Here is a 19,875-nt window from a genome sequence, read left to right as displayed (position 1 = left end):
TCGGACCCTTTTCCTCTTTTCGTTGTTTTCTGTTGTTCCCCAGGTATAGCTACTATAATTGCAGTGCACGATTTCTTTTGGGTGTTCGACATCTAAACATTGTAAAATCGTGTTGTCAACTGACAATTTTTGACAATGTTCTTGATACAGTGAGGTCGGTTCACTATACTGAAGGTCCGACAAACTAGTGTTGTAAATAAATACTGAACATGTACAGGCCCCTTTACGCCTCCAAGCAGTGTTATAGGTGACGATATACCATAGACTTATTAAATTACATTGTATTTCGACAAATATAATAAAACTTTTTTTATTAATTAATGTATATTAAGACTTTTGTTATGTGTGGCGTCATACTATACATAAGAATATTTTGTTACCTAAAATATTATTCTAAAATTGTTAATGAATTATTACTTTGATAAATCCTATATATAATGAGATATCGTAGTACGTGGATGGCAATAAATTGAATTCAATTAAAAAGAGTTTCCATTCGTCCGAACACAGTACCAGTCTGCTTAAGAAACTCAACCTCACGCAGTTTATTCATTGTGTGCAACACCGTCTCGTTTATATATTCTTGCAAGGAAGTTCTTTATGATATAAAAATCTGTTCATTTATTTCTTATCCCCAATCGCTGCATGCGCTGTACACATAATTTTTCATAACCTGAATAGTTAATGCCACACTGTTTATACATTTCTCTACTCTAGTCTACCAAAAAAACGTATTTTTCCTTGTAGCATTGTAATTGTCGCCAATATTTAGTGTTGATGGAAGTCCTTGTTAGTGGAACGACCGATGGTGGTCTTAGATCCTATGAACTTTGCTCCCACGTATGTCCACGTCGTGACACCGGTAGGAAGTTGTAAACAAACACAGCGTGAATTATTTTTCGAGAAATAAAAATGGGTAACAGTCCAACGTTTATCATTCGTAAAAATATCGCTCAAGTGATGTTTTTGTCGAAGAGAATTGTAAATATTGTTGATATAAAAGATGGTAAATTGCTTTGTTGCAGCTGTATCTTCTGGGATGTCGTTTGCCATTGCTTCGTTGTTGACAGTATTGCTCTTCTCCGGCATGCAGATGAATCGTCAATGGCTAGCTTCTTCGCAGGTTCTTACACTCGTAGGAGGCTGGTTTGCATCAATGCTGTTCGAGCTGCTGCTGATTGTATCCTTTTGACATACCACATTGCTGTTTCATAGGAAACTATATATCGAACCCGAAAATAGCAGTAAATTTTAAAAATACACTATGAGAAATTGTGTAGTGTTAATTTATTGTGATGATTGTGTTCGTTCTATATTGTTATCTATGCAAACACAACGGATGGTGACTTCACCGAAGCTTTTACTGCTGTTGAGTTTAGTTAGTGGTGCCACCCTAATCTTTTTCGATCTACGTCCTCTCCCATTATCCAGAGTTTAACGATTTTCCAGAAATACGAACAATGCATTCAGGATTGCACCTTACGCTATTGGTCACAATCCATTGTGATTCCAGTATGAAACGCATTTGTTTGTTCACTACCAGTGTTACACCGGTTACCAGCAAGGACTGGATTAACCGCATCTTGATTACAGTGAGCCTTAAGTCAGGTTGTCGTTGTTATAAGTCAATCATCCATAGTGTGTAATGCATGCTCTTTCTACAGTTTGTAGCATTCATGAGTACCATACTGTGTCGCTTGCATTTCTGTTTGATGAGTGGTGCATTTATCAGTTCCCTTATTTAAATATCTTTCTTTCAGATCAGCAAGTGATATTTACTGAATACTGGCATCCGTATAGAACAGTTTCTCATTTATGTTATTGTTGTGGTTGTCAGTTTGTAGACTGGTTTGACACATTCCTCCACAGTGCTCAATCTTGTGCAAGCATCTTCATCGCTAAGTAACTGCTCCAACAGATTAGATTAGATTAGATTTACTTTCATTCCAATTGATCCGTAGTGAGGAGGTCCTCCAGGATGTGGAACATGTCAGAAAAACAACAATACATGACAAATATTTACAATTAAAACAAATAAGCTAATGTACCTTTCCACAGGTCCCAAGTGGAATGATCGTCATTTTTTAATGAACACTAAGAGTAATTTTACAAATACTAATGCACTGAATTTAAAATAAAAAAGTTTTTTATTTATTTATAAGGTAATACAACTACTGTAATACTTATTTACAATGAACACATTACAGCACTGAAATGGTGCAGAAGTTAGATTATACTAACACACACACACACACACACACACACACACACACACAAATACTAGGTCCATGGATCATGAATACGATATTTCGTAATGATGTGGAACGAGTCAAATTTTCCAATACATGACATAATTAAGTTAATTTGACAACATAATTAATTTAATATAACAACTTTTTTTGTTTGTTTTTTTAATTTTTTTTATAATTTTTTTGTTTTTTCTTAATTTATATGTAAAAATTCCTCTATGGAGTAGAAGGAGTTGTCATTCAGAAATTCTTTTAATTTCTTCTTAAATACTTGTTGGTTATCTGTCAGACTTTTGATACTATTTGTTAAGTGACCGAAGACTGTAGTGGCAGTATAATTCACCCCTTTCTGTGCCAAAGTTAGATTTAATCTTGAATAGTGAAGATCATCCTTTCTCCTAGTATTGTAGTTATGCACACTGCTATTACTTTTGAATTGGATTTTGTGGTTGTTAATAACAAATTTCGTAAGAGAGTATATATACTGAGAAGCTACTGTGAATATCCCTAGATCCTTAAATAACTGTCTGCAGGATGATCTTGGGTGGACTCCAGCTATTATTCTGATTACACGCTTTTGTGCAATAAATACTTTATTCCTCAGTGATGAATTACCCCTAAATATGATGCCATATGCAAGCAATGAGTGAAAATAGGCATAGTAAGCTAATTTACTAAGATGTTTATCACTAAAATTTGCGATGACCCTTATTGCATAAGTAGCTGAACTCAGACTTTTCAGCAGATCATCAATGTGTTTCTTCCAATTTAATCTCTCATCAATGGACACACCTAAAAATTTTGAATATTCTACCTTAGCTATATGCTTCTGATTAAGGTCTATATTTATTAATGGCGTCATACCATCTACTGTACGGAACTGTATGTACTGTTTCTTATCAGAATTCAGTGAGAGTCCGTTTACAAGGAACCACTTAGTAATTTTCTGAAAGACATTATTGACAATTTCATCAGTTAATTCTTGTTTGTCAGGTGTGATTGCTATACTTGTATCATCAGCAAAGAGAACTAACGTTGCCTCTTCATGAATATAGAATTGCAAGTCATTAATATATATTAAGAACAACAAAGGACCCAAGACTGACCCTTGTGGAACCCCATTCTTGATAGTTCCCCAGTTTGAGTAATGTGCTGATCTTTGCATATTATGGGAACTGCTTATTTCAACTTTCTGCACTCTTCCAGTTAGATACGAATTAAACCATTTGTGCACTGTCCCACTCATGCCACAATACTTGAGCTTGTCTACCAGATTTCATTATTTACACAATCAAAAGCCTTTGAGAGATCACAAAAAATCCCAATTGGTGGTGTTCGGTTATTCAGATCATTCAAAATTTGATTGGTGAAGGCATATATGGCATTTTCTGTTGAAAAACCTTTCTGGAAACCAAACTGACATTTTGTTAGTACTTCATTTTTACAGATATGTGAAGCTACTCTTGAATTCATTACTTTCTCAAAATTTTTGGATAAAGCTGTTAGAAGGGAGATTGTATGGTCATTATTGACATCAGATCTATCCCCTTTTTTATGCAAAGGTATAACAACAGCATATTTCAGTCTATCAGGGAAAATGCCCTGTTCCAGAGAGCTATTACACAGGTGGCTAAGAATCTTACTTATTTGTTGAGAACAAGCTTTTAGTATTTTGCTGGAAATGCCATCAATTCCATTTGAGTTTTTGCTTTTAAGCAAGTTTATTATTTTCCTAATTTCAGAGGGAGAAGTGGGTGTGTACCGAGCGAGGTGGCGCAGTGGTTAGCACACTGGACTCGCATTCGGGAGGACGACGGTTCAATCCCGTCTCCGGCCATCCTGAATTCGGTTTTCCGTGATTTCCCTAAATCGTTTCAGGCAAATGCTGGGATGTTTCCTTTGAAAGGGCACGGCCGATTTCCTTCCCAATCCTTCCCTAACCTGAGCTTGCGCTCCGTCTCTAATGACCTCGTTGTCGACGGGACGTTAAACACTACCCACCACCACCAGAAGTGGGTGAGATTTCAGTTGTATCAAATTGCATAGGTATGGCCTCTTCCATTAACAGCCTAGCATCTTCTAATGAACACCTGGATCCTACTATATCCACAACATTTAGAAAATGATTATTAAAAATATTTTCAACTTCTGACTTTTTGTTCGTAAAGTTTTCATTCAATTTGATGTAATACTGTCTTTCTGTGCTCTCGGTTGACCTGTTTCCCTTTTAATAATATTCCAAATTGTTTTAATTTTACTGTCAGAGTTGTTTCAGACATGATACACATACTTCTGGATTTTTTAATAACTTTTCTTAATATAATCTTTGATAGTTTCTGGGTCACTACTCTTTCTTGCTGTCAGATACATTTCCGGTTACAAGATATTTTTATACCCTTAGTAAGCCATGGTTTGTTACATGGTTTTTAACTATTTTCTTGGGGAAGCAGTTTTCAAATGCATTTACAAAAGTGTCATGAAATAAATTATATTTTAAATTGGCATCATGTTCACGGTACACCTCATCCCAGTCTAACTTCTGTAGGCTTTCCCTGAAATTTGCAATTGTTAAATCGTTGACTGAACGTACTACTTTGGAGGACTGTTTAGTACTGCTGAATGGAGCTATGTCATATATTGTAACTAGCTGTGCACCATGACCAGAAAGACCATTCTCAACAGGCTGAGCATTTATCTGGTTAAACTTATCTTGGTCTATAAAGAAGTTATCTATCAGTGAGCTGCTATCCTTTACCATCCGAGTAGGAAAATCAATAACGGGTGTCAAATTGAAAGAACTGAGTAATACTTCAAGGTCATTTTTCCTATTACCCTCTTTCAGAGAATCTACATTGAAGTCCCCACAAATAATAATTTGCTTCCCCCTGTCTGACAGATATCACAACAAGGAGTCCAAATTTTTCAGAAATAGATGAAAATTTCCCGCTGGGGACCTATATACAGTTACAATTATAAATGTGCCTTTATTTAATTTAAGCTCACAGGCACATGCTTCTATATGTTTCTCTACACAAAACTTTTTTGTTTCTATACTTTTTACACACTGATAACTTTTGACATATATGGCAACTCCTCCTTTCTCCATATTTTCTCTAATTACATGTGCAGAGAGCTTATATCCACTTACATTTACCTTATCCATATCAGTAACAATGTGATGCTCAGACAGGCGTAGTATATCTATTTCATCCTCAGCTTTTAAATCTTCTAAACAAACCAGAAGCTCATCTATTTTATTCTTTTCTTTAAACTCCCAATATTTTGATGAAATTACTTACATTATTTTTAATTATACTTTTACGAGAACCTTTCCTTATTCTAACATTTGCAGTACTCTCCTGTCTGAGTTTCTCTTTGTGCTTAGGCCTAGTTCCTATATCGGGTCGACAGAAGCGTCCGATCCCACGCGTCGGCTTTGACCCGTGACGTAAGGGTGTTGTCGTTTGTGACGTCATGACGGCGCGGAGTTTGGTTTGAGTGTGGCTGTCTCCAGTTCTGTTTTATCTTATTTTATTTACTTTTCTGATCTGTTCGTTCTGTCTTGTGAGATTTTTTTTTTTAATTTAAAAACACTTATTACTTATTTTAATTATCTGTTTCCTCCAATTTCTGTTTTAGTTTATTACATTTATCTTTCTGATCTGTTCGTTCTATCCCGTGAGATTATTTTTTTTTTAATTTAAAAACACTTATTACTTATTTTAATTATCTGTTTCCTCCAATTTCTGTTTTAGTTTATTATATTTATCTTTCTGATCTGTTCGTTCTATCCCGTGATATTTTTTTTTTTTTTTTTTTTTTTTAAAAAAAGACAAAAAACACTAATCAGCTACTGAAGCATCTTTATCTTCTATGGGTTGCAGGGGTTACGACCCCTGGGGAGGTGGGTGGGTATTCATGCATGGCTGTCTTCACTTACACGTTGTAGCTACGCAAGGCATCTAAATTTGTTTACATTTAGTTTGCCCCCCACCCAAAACACCCCATTTCCCGCACTTGTCCCGTTAGTGTCATTAGGCTTCTTGTGGAAAGTGTGTGTGTTTGTTTTTGTTCCCGCCATATTTGTGACATCATGGGTCAAAGCAGACGGGTGGGTTCGGACGCTTCCGTATTTCCCCTATATCAGTGGTCACATGGTGTTCAGAGAGGCAGATTATGTCAACTGGGTTGGGTGGCTTTAATTCATTAATGCAATTACCTAGGACTGAGATACAACTTGGTGGAGATAAAATATCTGGTGATTGGTGAAAATTTATAATTGACAGGAATAAAATGTAGAGAAAATAATTTGTTTCATTAATTTCCTAATCTGTAGTAAAACTTCAACAGTAAAAGACACTTTCATTTACCACACAAAAATGGTAAAAAGTTATTTCATCATTTACATATAAAATATGTATTAGAAAACAATGTGTGAGAAAATTTAACAAACACAATTTTGTGGTAAATACTGTAAGAAAACGATAAACGACAGAACCAAGTTTTATGACAGTTGTAATATACTTACCTCATTCCAACCCAGTGGTTTGTCTGAAGCCATATATTTACTTATTTACTTCACTTCCTTAGGCCATCTACTGGTTTTGTCTTGAAGTCAGTACACTGACTTCTGGTGTCACCTATCATCAGCACTGACAACTAGAGCAGCAGCAAAGTGATTGTTGAAGGTTACCCACCTTTTCAAAGCAGTGTTGTATTGAATACTGGAGGATGGAATCCACACTTAATTGTATACTTAATTTATAACATCTCTGCAGTAGACATTTGGAATTTTGGATAATGCTTTGTTCTTATACTTCATTTAGGAAGATATTTCTATTTATAATTATAATAAGCAATTTCATTTCTTGCAAAATGCAAATAGTTTCAGCCTGAAAGCACTTGGATGTAATTACCTTGATATGTAGCCATTAAAATCACCATAAGGGCCCAGTGGTTTTACTTGGAAAGCACCCAGAATACAGTATCATGAAATTAAAATTTTATTGTTGTTATATCATATGATTGCTTTTGTGTCAATAAAGCTAGATTTTGTTCCAGGGAGGATTCCAGTTTTGATGTAGTAGGCCAGATATCACACCAATCATTTGGAAAGATCAGGAACCATTACAGTTTCCCCAAAATTTCCACAATATTGAGAACAAAAGCACAGCAGCTTGGAAATGTAAAGATGGTTCCCTTGTAGATATTTCATGCTCAGATATTGTAAAGGATTACAGTGCCTACAAGGAACTTGTAGACCTATTCTATTAGTTAAAAATCAATCTATGATATTCATAGCAAGAGCAAAAAGTGGTAGCATGGAATTTACTGCCTCTTTCTTTGTGTCACTGTTTTAATAATCTTCATCATTTATAATGAACATTGCAGTCATGAGCAAATAACTTTGAAGCCATTCAGACTCTCTTTACTGCACCCAAAAAGTGCATTGACAATGAATGCATCCCACATGCCACAAAGAGAACCCTCTCAAATGTGCGTACACTGTTGTACTGCTAAAAATAGAATATCTAAAACATACTTAACATATCAAGCATAACTAACAGGAAATCTCTTTCTGTCTAGCTCAGATGAAATTTTGACCAACATTATCTTACATCCCTTAAGCTGTTATTAAAAATTCCAATCCTGCTCCTTTTCTTATGAAGTAGAATAATAATAGTATTTCTCCATTTTTTTGGGAAATGTCCCTCCATAAATATTGTGCAAATAATTTAGCATATTCCTTTTGTATTTTTATTCTCCAGGTTTAATCGTTATCTTCTGTCACCTTTCCTATCCTCATACCTCATCAGATGATTGTATACATCTCATTGGCATCATTTATGGAATGTCAGAATTTTCATTATTAACCGTCTCCATTTCTGATTCATATGTTGGACTACACATTAAAAAAGAAATAGAAATCCTAGTGCAATTTTGTCTTTCATTTTCTATCTCAAAAAAAGAAAAAACACAGATCACAATATATGCGATTGCATGCTTTCTTGGCATATTGCAATGAGGAAATCATTTCGGGTGATTAGCCGAGTTGTGGTGCTTTCCCGTTGCAATGTTTTGACATCTGGTTGACCTGCTTACTGTATTCCTTCCATGGTCTCCCTTTACTGTTTTTACGCATAACATCTCCCTCTATTACCAATCTCACAAGTTACACCAGAAGTTGCTTATCTCTTGTCTGATTCAGTACCTACTCATTAGTTACCACATTTCAAAATAATTTGTCTTGTGTGAGCAGCTAATTGTCCCTGTCTCATATCCACACAGGCATACACTCCAGATAAATAGGCGGTCATTCCATGCCAAAATATGCAATAATTCAAGGATTTGTAACCCTCATATCAGATTTTCACAAAACCTTACACATTTGCGTATACTGATAACATAGGAACTTCTGTAAAATCTTTTTAGTCTCGGACAACAACTTTATTTTATATCTAATTTTAAATGTAGTGATATTCTGATAACTGGGCTCTGCAAGAATGTCAACGCAGAATGGTACTTATCTACATGGACAATGGAAATGAAGTCCTATGCTTCTTGACAGTGTGTAGGGGAACGATGTGGGAAACCCGCACCGCCGTACTAGGCAATGTCCTAATGGAGATGGTTTGCTGTTGCCTTCCTCTGACTGTAATGGGGATGAATGATGATGATGATGATGATGATGATGATGGTGATGACACAACAACACCCAGTCATTTCGGGGCAGGTGAAAATCCCTGACCTCTCTGGGAATCGAACCCGGGATCCTGTGCTCGGGAAGCGGAGAACGCTACTGCGAGACCACGAGCTGCCTTTTGATTTGGATTTTTTTAAGAAGCTAAGTAAGGCATATAATTAACTGATATCCAGTTATTGAAGCATTAAAATTACAAAGAATTTTTTTTTTTAAGTTAATGAATGTCAATTTTCGATTTCAGATAAATTGCGAGGATGTGGAAAAATGCTTATATCACGTGTCTCCAACCTGCTCGGAACATTATTTTGGTCTTAAATAATCCCTGCATTGTAAGCTTTTTGTTTAAAAAAAAATTTTAATGTGTCTTCTGCTAATTGACACATGCATCTGAAATCAAAGTATTTTATGCTGTGCTGGAAGAAGGTAATCTTAAGTAAGTTCATCCATTCACTGCCCCATATGCAAAGGTATCAAATTAGCATATTTAAATATAACTCATTCTAGGCGGGCAAGTTAACTTAAAGTGTGAAAATTTATTTCCTTTCATTTTACTAATTCAGCAATTTTTTAAAAGAGCGTAATTTACAAGGTTATTCTGAATGATGGACCCATTTTCAAAAATTCATATGTCTTCAAGTACAAATCCAAAATGAACAAGCTTTATGCCAATGAAAAGAGGAAGTTTCAAAGTTTTTAGCAGGTGGGTTTCAGAAGCGGCAATAGGGCTGTCATTCCATTTCACTGTCAGTTGTGAGTAAGATGGCAACTGTGGAGTACAAGGTTTCTTGCGTTCTTGAGTTCACGAAAAGTAAGTAGCAGATTGCAGTGCAGTGAGCATTTTACACCAAATTCGGTATTCAACCACCAACTCGCAAAAGCATTAGCCATTGGCTTAAGCTATTTAAACAGACTGGGAGTGTGTGCAAAGAAAAAAAGCACAGGCAGACCACTTGTGTCAGATGATGTCCGACAGATTCAAGAAAGCCTTGTGCGCAGTTCCAGTAAATCTACCCATAGAGCCAGCCGAGAACTTGGAATATCTCAGCCATCTGTATGGAAAGTTCTGAGATGATGTTTGCTGTACAAGCCCCACCAATTACAACTTGTGGAGGCTCTCAACCCGTATGACAAAGAGAAGCATCTCACATTTTGTGGTTACGTGCTAGCAAAAATGGAGGATGACACATTTCTACAGAGTGTAATTTTTAGCGATGAAGTCACGTTCCACCTAGTCGAAAAGTCAGCAGACACAGTGTTTGCTTATGGGGTTTGGATAATCCACATTCACCATTACAACACGAAAGAGACTCATCAAAGATCAATGTGTTCTGTGCTGTATCCCATACAAATGTTCATGAACCATTTTACTTTGCGGAAAGAACTGTAACAGGAATCACGTATCTGGACATGTTGGAACAATAGCTGTTCCCTCAAGTTGTGGAAGATTCCCAGGACTTCATTTTCCAACAGGATGGAGCTCTGCCTCATTGGCACTATGATGTATGAAGCTTTTTGAATGTTTCCCTTCTTGAGCACTGGATTGGTCACGGAGGACTTGATGACCTGGCTCTGCACTTCTGGCTACCGAGATCTCCTGGTCTCACACCCAGTGATTATTTCTTGTGGGGTTTTGTGAAGGAAGCTGTCATTCCGCCTCTACCAACCACTCCGAACGATCTGCGTAACCGGATCACTGCTGCCATTATAACATTTATCATGTTTCTGATTATTAAAAACTAATTAATTTACAAATTATTACATTTATTAAATGGATATCAATCATTATGGAAAAAATAACTTTGAAACTTCCTCTTTTCATGGTGTAAAGATTGTTCATTTTGGATGTGTACTTGAATAAATACGAAGTTTTGAAAATGGATCCATCATTTAGAATAACCATGTATATGATTTATGTGTTCAGCCAATCATCTGTTCACAATGGTAAAGAAGTGTTCTTAGGCAGCAGTAGTTTGTTTGAAATAATGCAACAATTGCTGAAATTCATTGTTGAGAACAACTGGCATGCTACAATTACTCTATTTGGCCTCAGTTGCTCTTTATCTATCAGTGGTGCGGCCATATTCCACTTGTATAAAGTATTTTTTAAGTGAATTACTGCTCAGTTAATTTCAATAGAAAATGTGAAAATTACTAAAAACACCATGTCGTTTGACAATCTATACTTTAGTAAAAACTCTGTAAAAAGTAGAAGAGCTGAGTGAAGACCAATGAGATGTAATATTTCTGCAATCCGATATAAGCTTTCTACAAGGTCAATAAAGTGCTACTATATGTGGACATCACAGATACTATTGCTTAAAAGTTTTTGAAAATCATCAAAGAACTTGTTGTGTCCCTTTCAAAAAACACAGACCGTTAAAAAATCTTTGAGGTCAGTTTGCTTGTTTTTGTCTGAAACATTAAGTGGTAGAAGAATCTATGTCAAATCAGGTCAAAAACAGTGCACAACATGTCACAAGATTTGTGGACAGAATACTGACATCAGTAATAGAAATGAAAATGTTTCAGATGACGTGGAGGTGACATTTCACTACTCAGTACTAAAAAGTCAAAGTATTGAGGATGCAAATAAAACTACATGATTTGGGTTGCTCACCCTTAAAACTTCGCTCCATTCCAAATCACACTGAGCAAGGTGGCGCAGTGATTAGCACACTGGACTCGCTTTCAGGAGGACGACGGTTCAATCCTGCGTCCGGCCATCCTGATTTAGGTTTTCTGTGATTTCCCTAAATCGATTCAGGCAAATGCAGGGACGGTTCATTTGACAGGGCACGGCCGATGGCTTCGCTGTTTGGTCTCTTCCCCCAAATCAGTCCAGTCCAAATCACAGCAAGGGTTAATATGGCAAAAAGAATCTAGAAAAAGTGAAGCATGTTTTGGAAAGAAAAGTATGCCAAGCATTAAATTGCAGTATTGAAGCTTCAGACCGTAGAGAAAAAAAATTTCAACATGAAATTGTTAAGAAAGCCAAAGATTTTGATGCCATGATATTGTTAATGAAGGAAAAAGTGGCTAGTGTAAGAGTACCTGAAAAAAAAATCAAATTTTAACTTTAGCTCCACACTCTGGGTCGAAAGAAAACATAATGTCATAATGTTAGTAAGTATGTGGTTCTACAAGCAAGGAAACTGAAAACAAAAATGAGCATTTTATCAGTTCCTAACCAAAAAGGGGAAAGTTATTGCTGATGAAGTGGTAAAGATTGTCAGTGATTTAGATTGTCAGTGATTTCTACCAAAATGATGAATATATTTGAATATTACTACGAGGAAAAGACAAAGTTAGCATTGAGAGGAATATGTATATGCAAAAAAGACTCATCCTTTGCATATTAAGAGAACTGTACTCTTGTTTTAAATGGGAGGTTCCAAACATTAACATTGGTGTTTCTAAATTTTGTTCGCTAAGACCAAAGTGGTGTATTTTAACTGGTGCTGCCAGCACTCATTCCATGTGTACGTGGGGTATCCACCAAAATTGAAAACTGCTTTTGGATGCAGAACACATTGAAGAAACATACAATGAACTTATAAAATTTCTTGTATGTGATTCTGAAAACTACGACTGCATGCTTAATCACTGTGGTAATAGTCCCAGTGATGACAAACTGTCAAAATTATTAAAACAGAAATTAGTTTACAGAGATGCTGACGAAGAAATTGAGTTCAGCCTGTGGATAAACACAGGTCATTGGGCAGAATTGGTAAAGCAGTGAGCAACTGTTGATGAATACATACACTTGTTGGTAACAAAATCACAGGCACGAAACCACACTTATTTATATCTAAGTGTCAGTCGAAATAATTAAAATAAAATCTAACCCCAGAAAAAGCAATTCTGTGAATGGACTTTGCTGAAAACTACAGATTCGTAATTCAGAATTAAATTAAGAGTTTTCACTGGACAAGAAGCAGCTATACAATCCATCCCTGTGTGTTTATGTGGTAAATGAAGAAAGTATTTGGTAATAGTGAAGCACTGCTGTATAAGTGATGGAACATGATGTAGGATTTGCAAATGCTGTCCAGAAAGAAGTGGTTAAGTGGCTGGCAGAGCATTACCCACAAGTGAAGAAAGTGCGTTATTTCACTGATATATGTGCAGCTCAATACAAGAATAGAAAAAGCTTTAAAAATTTGTGTGAGGACAAAAACGATTTTTCTATTGATGTTGAGCATTCCTTTTTTGCTACTGGCCATAGTAAATTTGTTTGCAATTGTTTGGGACGAACTATAAAACATATATTGAGAAGAGCTAGTCTTCAACTAGCAAATGGTGCACAAATAACTGCATCTGGTGATTACGATTTCTGCAAAGCTATTATTGATAATTTTTTTTTTTTTTTTTTTTTCACTTCTTAGAGAAAGTCGATGTAGATTTCCTATGCAAGAACCTCGAAGAGATTTTTGACAACCCGCACAGTAACGGGTACGAGGAATTTTCACCATTATAAACCACTTTCTTGTGATTCTTTAGAGATTAGAAGAGTAACTTCTTCTGAAAAGCCTTTGTTGATTTTTGTCATTGAATGAAAAGGCCCCACAATGGACATGCATTTGTCCTCAACAAAATTCTTTCGTAGCAGCTGTATGTGATGACAAGTGAGACTTTGCCTTCATCAGAAATGTCTGTGATGAAAAAGGAGATGTTGAACTACCTTTTCTCCACCCACCTGGATCAGTAGTGTCATTCATGGGGCCTGAGAAATAAGACTCTTGTCTTTTGAGCCTCTGAAAAACATTTTATGTGCTATTGGTGTACCTAAATCAACATGATTAGGCAGAATGTATTACTTTAATGAAAAAGATATGAAGTTAACAGAAAATAGTCTGTCGCAATGGATTAAAGACAGAAATGCTCTTGAGAAATTTCATTGATAGTTTCAGGGATCATCTCTGGTGAACATGTATATTTTAAATTAACATTAGTGTGGCTAGAATTATTATTGTTTAAAGATGCTAAGTTGACACACTAAATTAAGTTAATGAAAATGTTTCAATGAAATTTATAACTCTTGGCTCTGTACTTTCATGAGGCAGCCAGCCTTACTGTAGGTTGCCAGTTGCATAATCTGATTTGAATGGTCAGAACAGTGACGTGATGTGTGTTAAATGAACGTCCAATATCTATTAAAACTCAGGGCGCTGCTGCATTTTTTTTTCTTTTTCTTTTTTTAGCTAGTATCAGTGTTTCGGTAAAAATAAATCTTGTATCAGCTGTCAGAAAATGTTATACATATTTAAAAATCATTTTTTGACTGCAACAGCTTAAGTTGATTTCCTATGTTCCCATAAGTCTAGAATAGTTATTAATTTTTCCCAATAAAGATACATCCCTTCTGTGACATCTGGGGAAACACGACAGTGACATGTTGAAAACAAGATACTTTCTGTTATTATTATTATTATTATTATTATTATTATTATTGTTATTATTTTTGTCTGAAGAAATGTAATCCAAATGACAAACTTCAGTTGCGGCATTTACGTCTGTAAAAAATTTCCATTTTTTTCCCTACAAGCTACGTGAAATGCGGAGAAAGTTTGCATTGACTATTGCCATGCAGAAACAAACAAGTAGAAGTAGTTTCGTGAAAATTTGAAGCAGTGGGTGTCAGGTATGGATGATCTTACTTAGAATAATAATAATAATAATAACAATTATTATTATTATTTTCGCACAGCACAAAGTATCGTGATTTCAGATTGATTCGTGTGTCCATTTGTTGAAAAACTGTCAACAATTTTATTTTATTACAGTGTGTGCTATCTTGGGAATTATTTAAGACCAATTATAAAGTTCCCATAAGGTTAGAGAAATGTGATACAAACATTTTTCAGTGTGTCTGTACTTTTTCCGGAAATTGGAAAGTGACACACGTTAAATTTTTTTGTAATGTTCTTTGTAACTATACCGCTTAAATAATTTCATATCTCTTAAATATGTGCTCCTCTTAACTTAAAAATAAAAAAAAGCTTCATAAACACCTGAGCTAAGAGCATTTATGAAGATAAGTACCATTTTGCATTGACATTCTTACATAGCACAGTTATCAGAATATCACTACATTTAAAATTCAATATAAAGAAAAGTTTTAGTCTGAGAGCAAAAAGATTTTGCACAAGTTCTTATGTTATAAATATAAGCAAATGTGCAAAGTTTCGCGAAACTGTGAGATGATGGGTGACATGACCTGTGTGATTTGATTTGGAATGACCTTAGCTTCAGATATGCTCTTTGTGCTATAGCAAGTTTGCATTTTATATCCTCTCCATTGCGGTCATTGTCAGTTATATTGCTGCATGAAATGCAAAACTCACCTACTACATTTAGTGTCTCATTTCTTAAACTAATTTATTCAGCATCGCTTGTTTTACTTTTGTTCATGTTCATCTTATAACTTTTTCTCAAGACACTGCCCATTCCATCCAGTGGTTCTACCAAGATTTAGCTGTTTCTTGACAGAATTAAAATGCCATTGACATACCTCAAAGATTTTATTTCTTCTCCTTGACTTTTTAATTGTCTCTTCAGATTTCTCCGTAGTTTTCTTTTCTGCTTGCTCATTGTACAGATTGGATAATATCAGGAATAGGCTATGACCCCCCCCCCCCTCTCTCTTTCTCTCTCTCTTTCTTTCTTTCTTTCTTTCCAACCACATCTACTCTTCCATGTCCTTTGACTCTTCAACTGCCACCTACGTTCTGTACAGGTTGTAAGTAAATAACCTTTTCTTCCCTCTATTTTCTCTGTGCTAACTTCACAATTTCAAAAGAATATTCTGGTCAACATTGTCAAAAGCTTTCTATAAATCTACAATGCTATAAAAATATAAGTAGAGAAATCAAAATAGCTGCTATATCTAAACTATTTAGCACTTTACAGTAGGCGTATTTTGCCTGCAGTGTCATTTTATAGCTGCCTGTGAATAACACATATAGTACTTACATCTAACCATTTTTTGAGTTCCACAAAACATCAGTTGGTGCTGCCACTGAATTTTAGTGAGTTTTCGCATTTCGCTATCGTCGACTCCCTCTGATTTCATCTTGTTCCCCCCTTTTGCATCCGTTTCATCCTTCTCGTGATTATTCACACGCATTTGGGTGTATTTTTGTGAATTTTTTCGGATGTAATTCTACATTATTTGCTTAATTTTTCGCATTTTTTCCACTAACGTGCATTCTTGCTCCTTCCCTTTGCATCAATACAAAAAATTTTCTTTATCCCTAGCCAGAACCCAGTCCCACATACTGTTCCTGCATTGTTGCTTGGCTCACGGAATCCCCCCTAATGGCCTTACTCTCAAGTTACGCATCTCCGGCTGCCGCCTCTCCTTCCACAATGACCTCCACGTATTCAGATTCTGCCAATCCTTAGCCCTCACCAACACAGTCCTGCAAAACCATATCAACCAAAACCAAACCTCCTTGCAGTACATTCTCTCCATCTGCAAAATTCACCTGCTGTGCAATCCCAAATTCCTGGAACCCATAACACACACTGAAACTTTTGGCCCTGCAGGAACTAGAGCAACATGCACAATGCCACCTCAAAAAGCTCTCCATCCTGCTCACTTCCTACTCCTGCCTTGGAGTACCACTGCCCACTACCCTACAACAACCTCCATACCTCCTCCACAACCTCTCATAGATGACAAACCCTGTCTCGGAGACCTACTACATTTATCCCACCCTCCAAAACTCACTCCCACCACCAAACAGAATCCAGAATGCAAACAGACCCAAAACACAGTCATGAACCTTTCCTCCAGAAGCCTTAGCCCCAAGGAAGATCAGTCCTTTCCAGAGGCCTCATCTTTTGCCCATACTCTCAAATTCAATCATGCTGGACTTGTTCTACATCTACATTTATACTCCGCAAGCCCCCTAACGGTGTGTGGCGGAGGGCACTTTACGTGCCACTGTCATTACCTCCCTTTTCTATTCCAGTTGTGTATGGTTCGCGGGAAGAACGACTGTCTGAAAGCCTCCGTGCGCGCTCGAATCTCTCTAATTTTACATTCGTGATCTCCTCGGGAGGTACAAGTAGGGGGAAGCAATATATTCGATACCTCCTCCAGAAACGCACCCTCTCGAAACCTGGCGAGCAAGCTACACCGCGATGCGGAGCGCCTCTCTTGCGGAGTCTGCCACTTGAGTTTGCTAAACATCTCCGTAACGCTATCACGGTTACCAAATAACCCTGTGACGAAACGCGCCGCTCTTCTTTGGATCATCTCTATCTCCTCCGTCAACCCGATCTGATACGGATCCCACACTGATGAGCAATACTCAAGTATAGGTCGAACGAGTGTTTTGTAAGCCACCTCCTTTGTTGATGGACTACATTTTCTAAGGACTCTCCCAATGAATCTCAACCTGGTACCCGCCTTACCAACAATTAATTTTATATGATTATTCCACTTCAAATCGTTCCGCACGCATATTCCCAGATATTTTACAGAAGTAACTGCTACCAGTGTTTGTTCCGCTATCATACAATAAAGGATCCTTATTTCTATGTATTCGCAATACATTACATTTTAAAGACCTTCTCTCGGTATCTACAGTGGAAACACTTTTTTGCCACCAACCCTACCAATCAAACTCAACCACAGCGCAATGTTGAATGCTGCCTAACTCAGTTCAGTCCTCCATCCAACCGCGATCCACCCCCTCTGCCCCCAAATCACCCCCTGTTAACTTTCCAGAATTTCTTAATCTCGAATCTTGCCTCAACATCATTCCCTAAATCCTGCAACATGCAAACTAATTTCACATCTGCATCTAAAAACTGATCCCGACCTTATTATCCTACCTGCGGATAAAGGCTCCACCACTGTTGTTTTGAATTGCAAGGACTACCTGGCAGAAGGACTCCACCAGCTGTCAGATATATCCACCTACAAACCTTGTGACAGTGACCCAATTCCAGACATCCAGCAGGCTCTCCGGTCACTCCTCAAATCCGTGGGCCCATTCTAGAACCTCTCCCCGGAGTCCATCTCTCTGCTCACCTCTACCACTCTCCACACTCCTACCTTCTACATCCTTCCTGAAGTTCATAAACCCAACCATCGAGGACACCCCATTGTGGCCAGTAATGTGTGCCCACTGAGAGAATCTCTGCTCTCGTAGACCAACACCTTCAACCTATCACCCAGAACCTACCCTCCTGTATAAAAGATACCAACCATTTCCTCCACCAACTCTCCACAGTTCCTGTCCTTTTACCTCACAGTGCCCTGCTTGTCACTATTGATGCCCTCTTCCCTTACACTAACATCCCTAATGGCCTTACCGCTATTGAACACTACCCTTCCTGACGTCCGACTGATTCCAAACCAACAACCTCCTTCCTAGTCGCCATGACCAACTATATCCTCACCCACAATTACTTCTCCTTTGAAGGCATTGCCTACAAACAAATCCGGGGTATGACTATAGGCACCTGCATGGCACCATCCTATACCAACATATTCTTGGGCCATCTAGAGGTATCCTTCCTAAACACCCAGAATCCTAAACCCCTCGCCTGGTGATGATATCTTTGCGATCTAGATGGAGGGTGAGGACACCCTATCCACATTCCTCCAGAACCTTAAAACCTTCTCTCCTGTTTGCTTCACCTGGTCCTACTCAACCCAACAAGCCACCTATCTAGATGTTGACCCCCACCTCAAAGATGGCTACACCAATACCTCCATCCATATCAAACCTACTAACCACCAGCAATACCTCCACTTCAACAGCTGCCACCCATTCCATACCAAGAAGACCCTTTCATAGGCCTAGCCACCTGTGGTCGTCACATCTGCAGTGATAAGCAGTCCCTCTCAAAATATACCGAGAGTCTCACTGCAGTCTGTAATTATCCTACAAACTGTGTACAAAAACAAATTTTCCCATGCCTTATCTTTCCAGTCTCCCACCAACTCCCAAAGTCCCACTTCTGGCCACAGAGAAACATTCCCCTCATAACTCAGTACCACCCAGGACTGGAGCAACTGAATTACATTCTCTGCCAGGGTTTCGACTACCTCTCATCGTGTCCTGCCATGAGAAATATCCTGCCCACTATCCTTCCCACCCCTCCCACAGTGGTGTTCCTCAGTCTTCCTCCGTCAACCGAACCTACATATACAGGGTGTTACAAAAAGGTACGGCCACACGGAAACATTCCTCGCACACAAATAAAGAAAAGGTGTTATGTGGACATGTGTCCGGAAACGCTTAATTTCCATGTTAGAGCTCATTTTAGTTTTGTCAGTATGTACTGTACTTCCTTGATTCACCGTCAGTTGGCCCAATAGAAGGAAGGTAATATTGACTTCGGTGCTTGTGTTGACATGTGCTCTACAGTACTATCATCAAGCATATCAGTACGTAGCATCAACAGGTTAGTGTTCATCACGAACGTGGTTTTGCAGTCAGGTCAATGTTTACAAATGCTGAGTTGGCAGATGCCCATTTGATGTATGGATTAGCACAGGGCAATAGCCGTGGCGCGGTACGGTTGTATTGAGACAGATTTCCAGAATAAAGGTGTCCCGACAGGAAGACGTTCGAAGCAATTGGTCGGCGTCTTAGGAAGCACGGAACATTCCAGCGTATGACTCGCGACTGGGGAAGACCTAGAACAATGAGGACACCTGCAATGGACGAGGCAATTCTTCGTGCAGTTGACGATAACCCTAATGTCAGCGTCAGAGAAGTTGCTGCTGTACAAGGTAACATTGACCACGTCACTGTATGGAGAGTGCTACGGGAGAACCAGTTGTTTCCGTACCATGTACAGCGTGTGCAGGCACTATCAGCAGCTGATTGGCCTCCACGGGTACACTTCTGCGAATGGTTCATCCAACAATGTGTCAGTCCTCATTTCAGTGCAAATGTT

At 37.7% G+C, this 19,875-nt stretch overlaps 1 protein-coding gene across 1 annotated transcript in view; it reads left to right on the top strand.

Moving 5' to 3' along the window:
• The first annotated feature begins 779 nt into the window (after positions 1-779).
• Positions 780-19,875, top strand: part of LOC126242185 (protein KRTCAP2 homolog) — a 48,190-nt gene continuing 29,094 nt past the window's right edge. Inside the window, exons 1-2 of the mRNA XM_049948068.1 lie at positions 780-916; positions 1,026-1,180. Coding sequence (XP_049804025.1) covers positions 913-916; positions 1,026-1,180 — 159 coding nt within the window. The 5' untranslated portion in view covers positions 780-912. The remainder of the gene's footprint in view (positions 917-1,025; positions 1,181-19,875) is intronic.

This window comes from Schistocerca nitens, chromosome 1 (assembly GCF_023898315.1).
Source record: "Schistocerca nitens isolate TAMUIC-IGC-003100 chromosome 1, iqSchNite1.1, whole genome shotgun sequence".
NCBI classification, from domain to species: domain Eukaryota; kingdom Metazoa; phylum Arthropoda; class Insecta; order Orthoptera; family Acrididae; genus Schistocerca; species Schistocerca nitens.
This window is presented reverse-complemented; position numbering and strand designations above follow the sequence as displayed.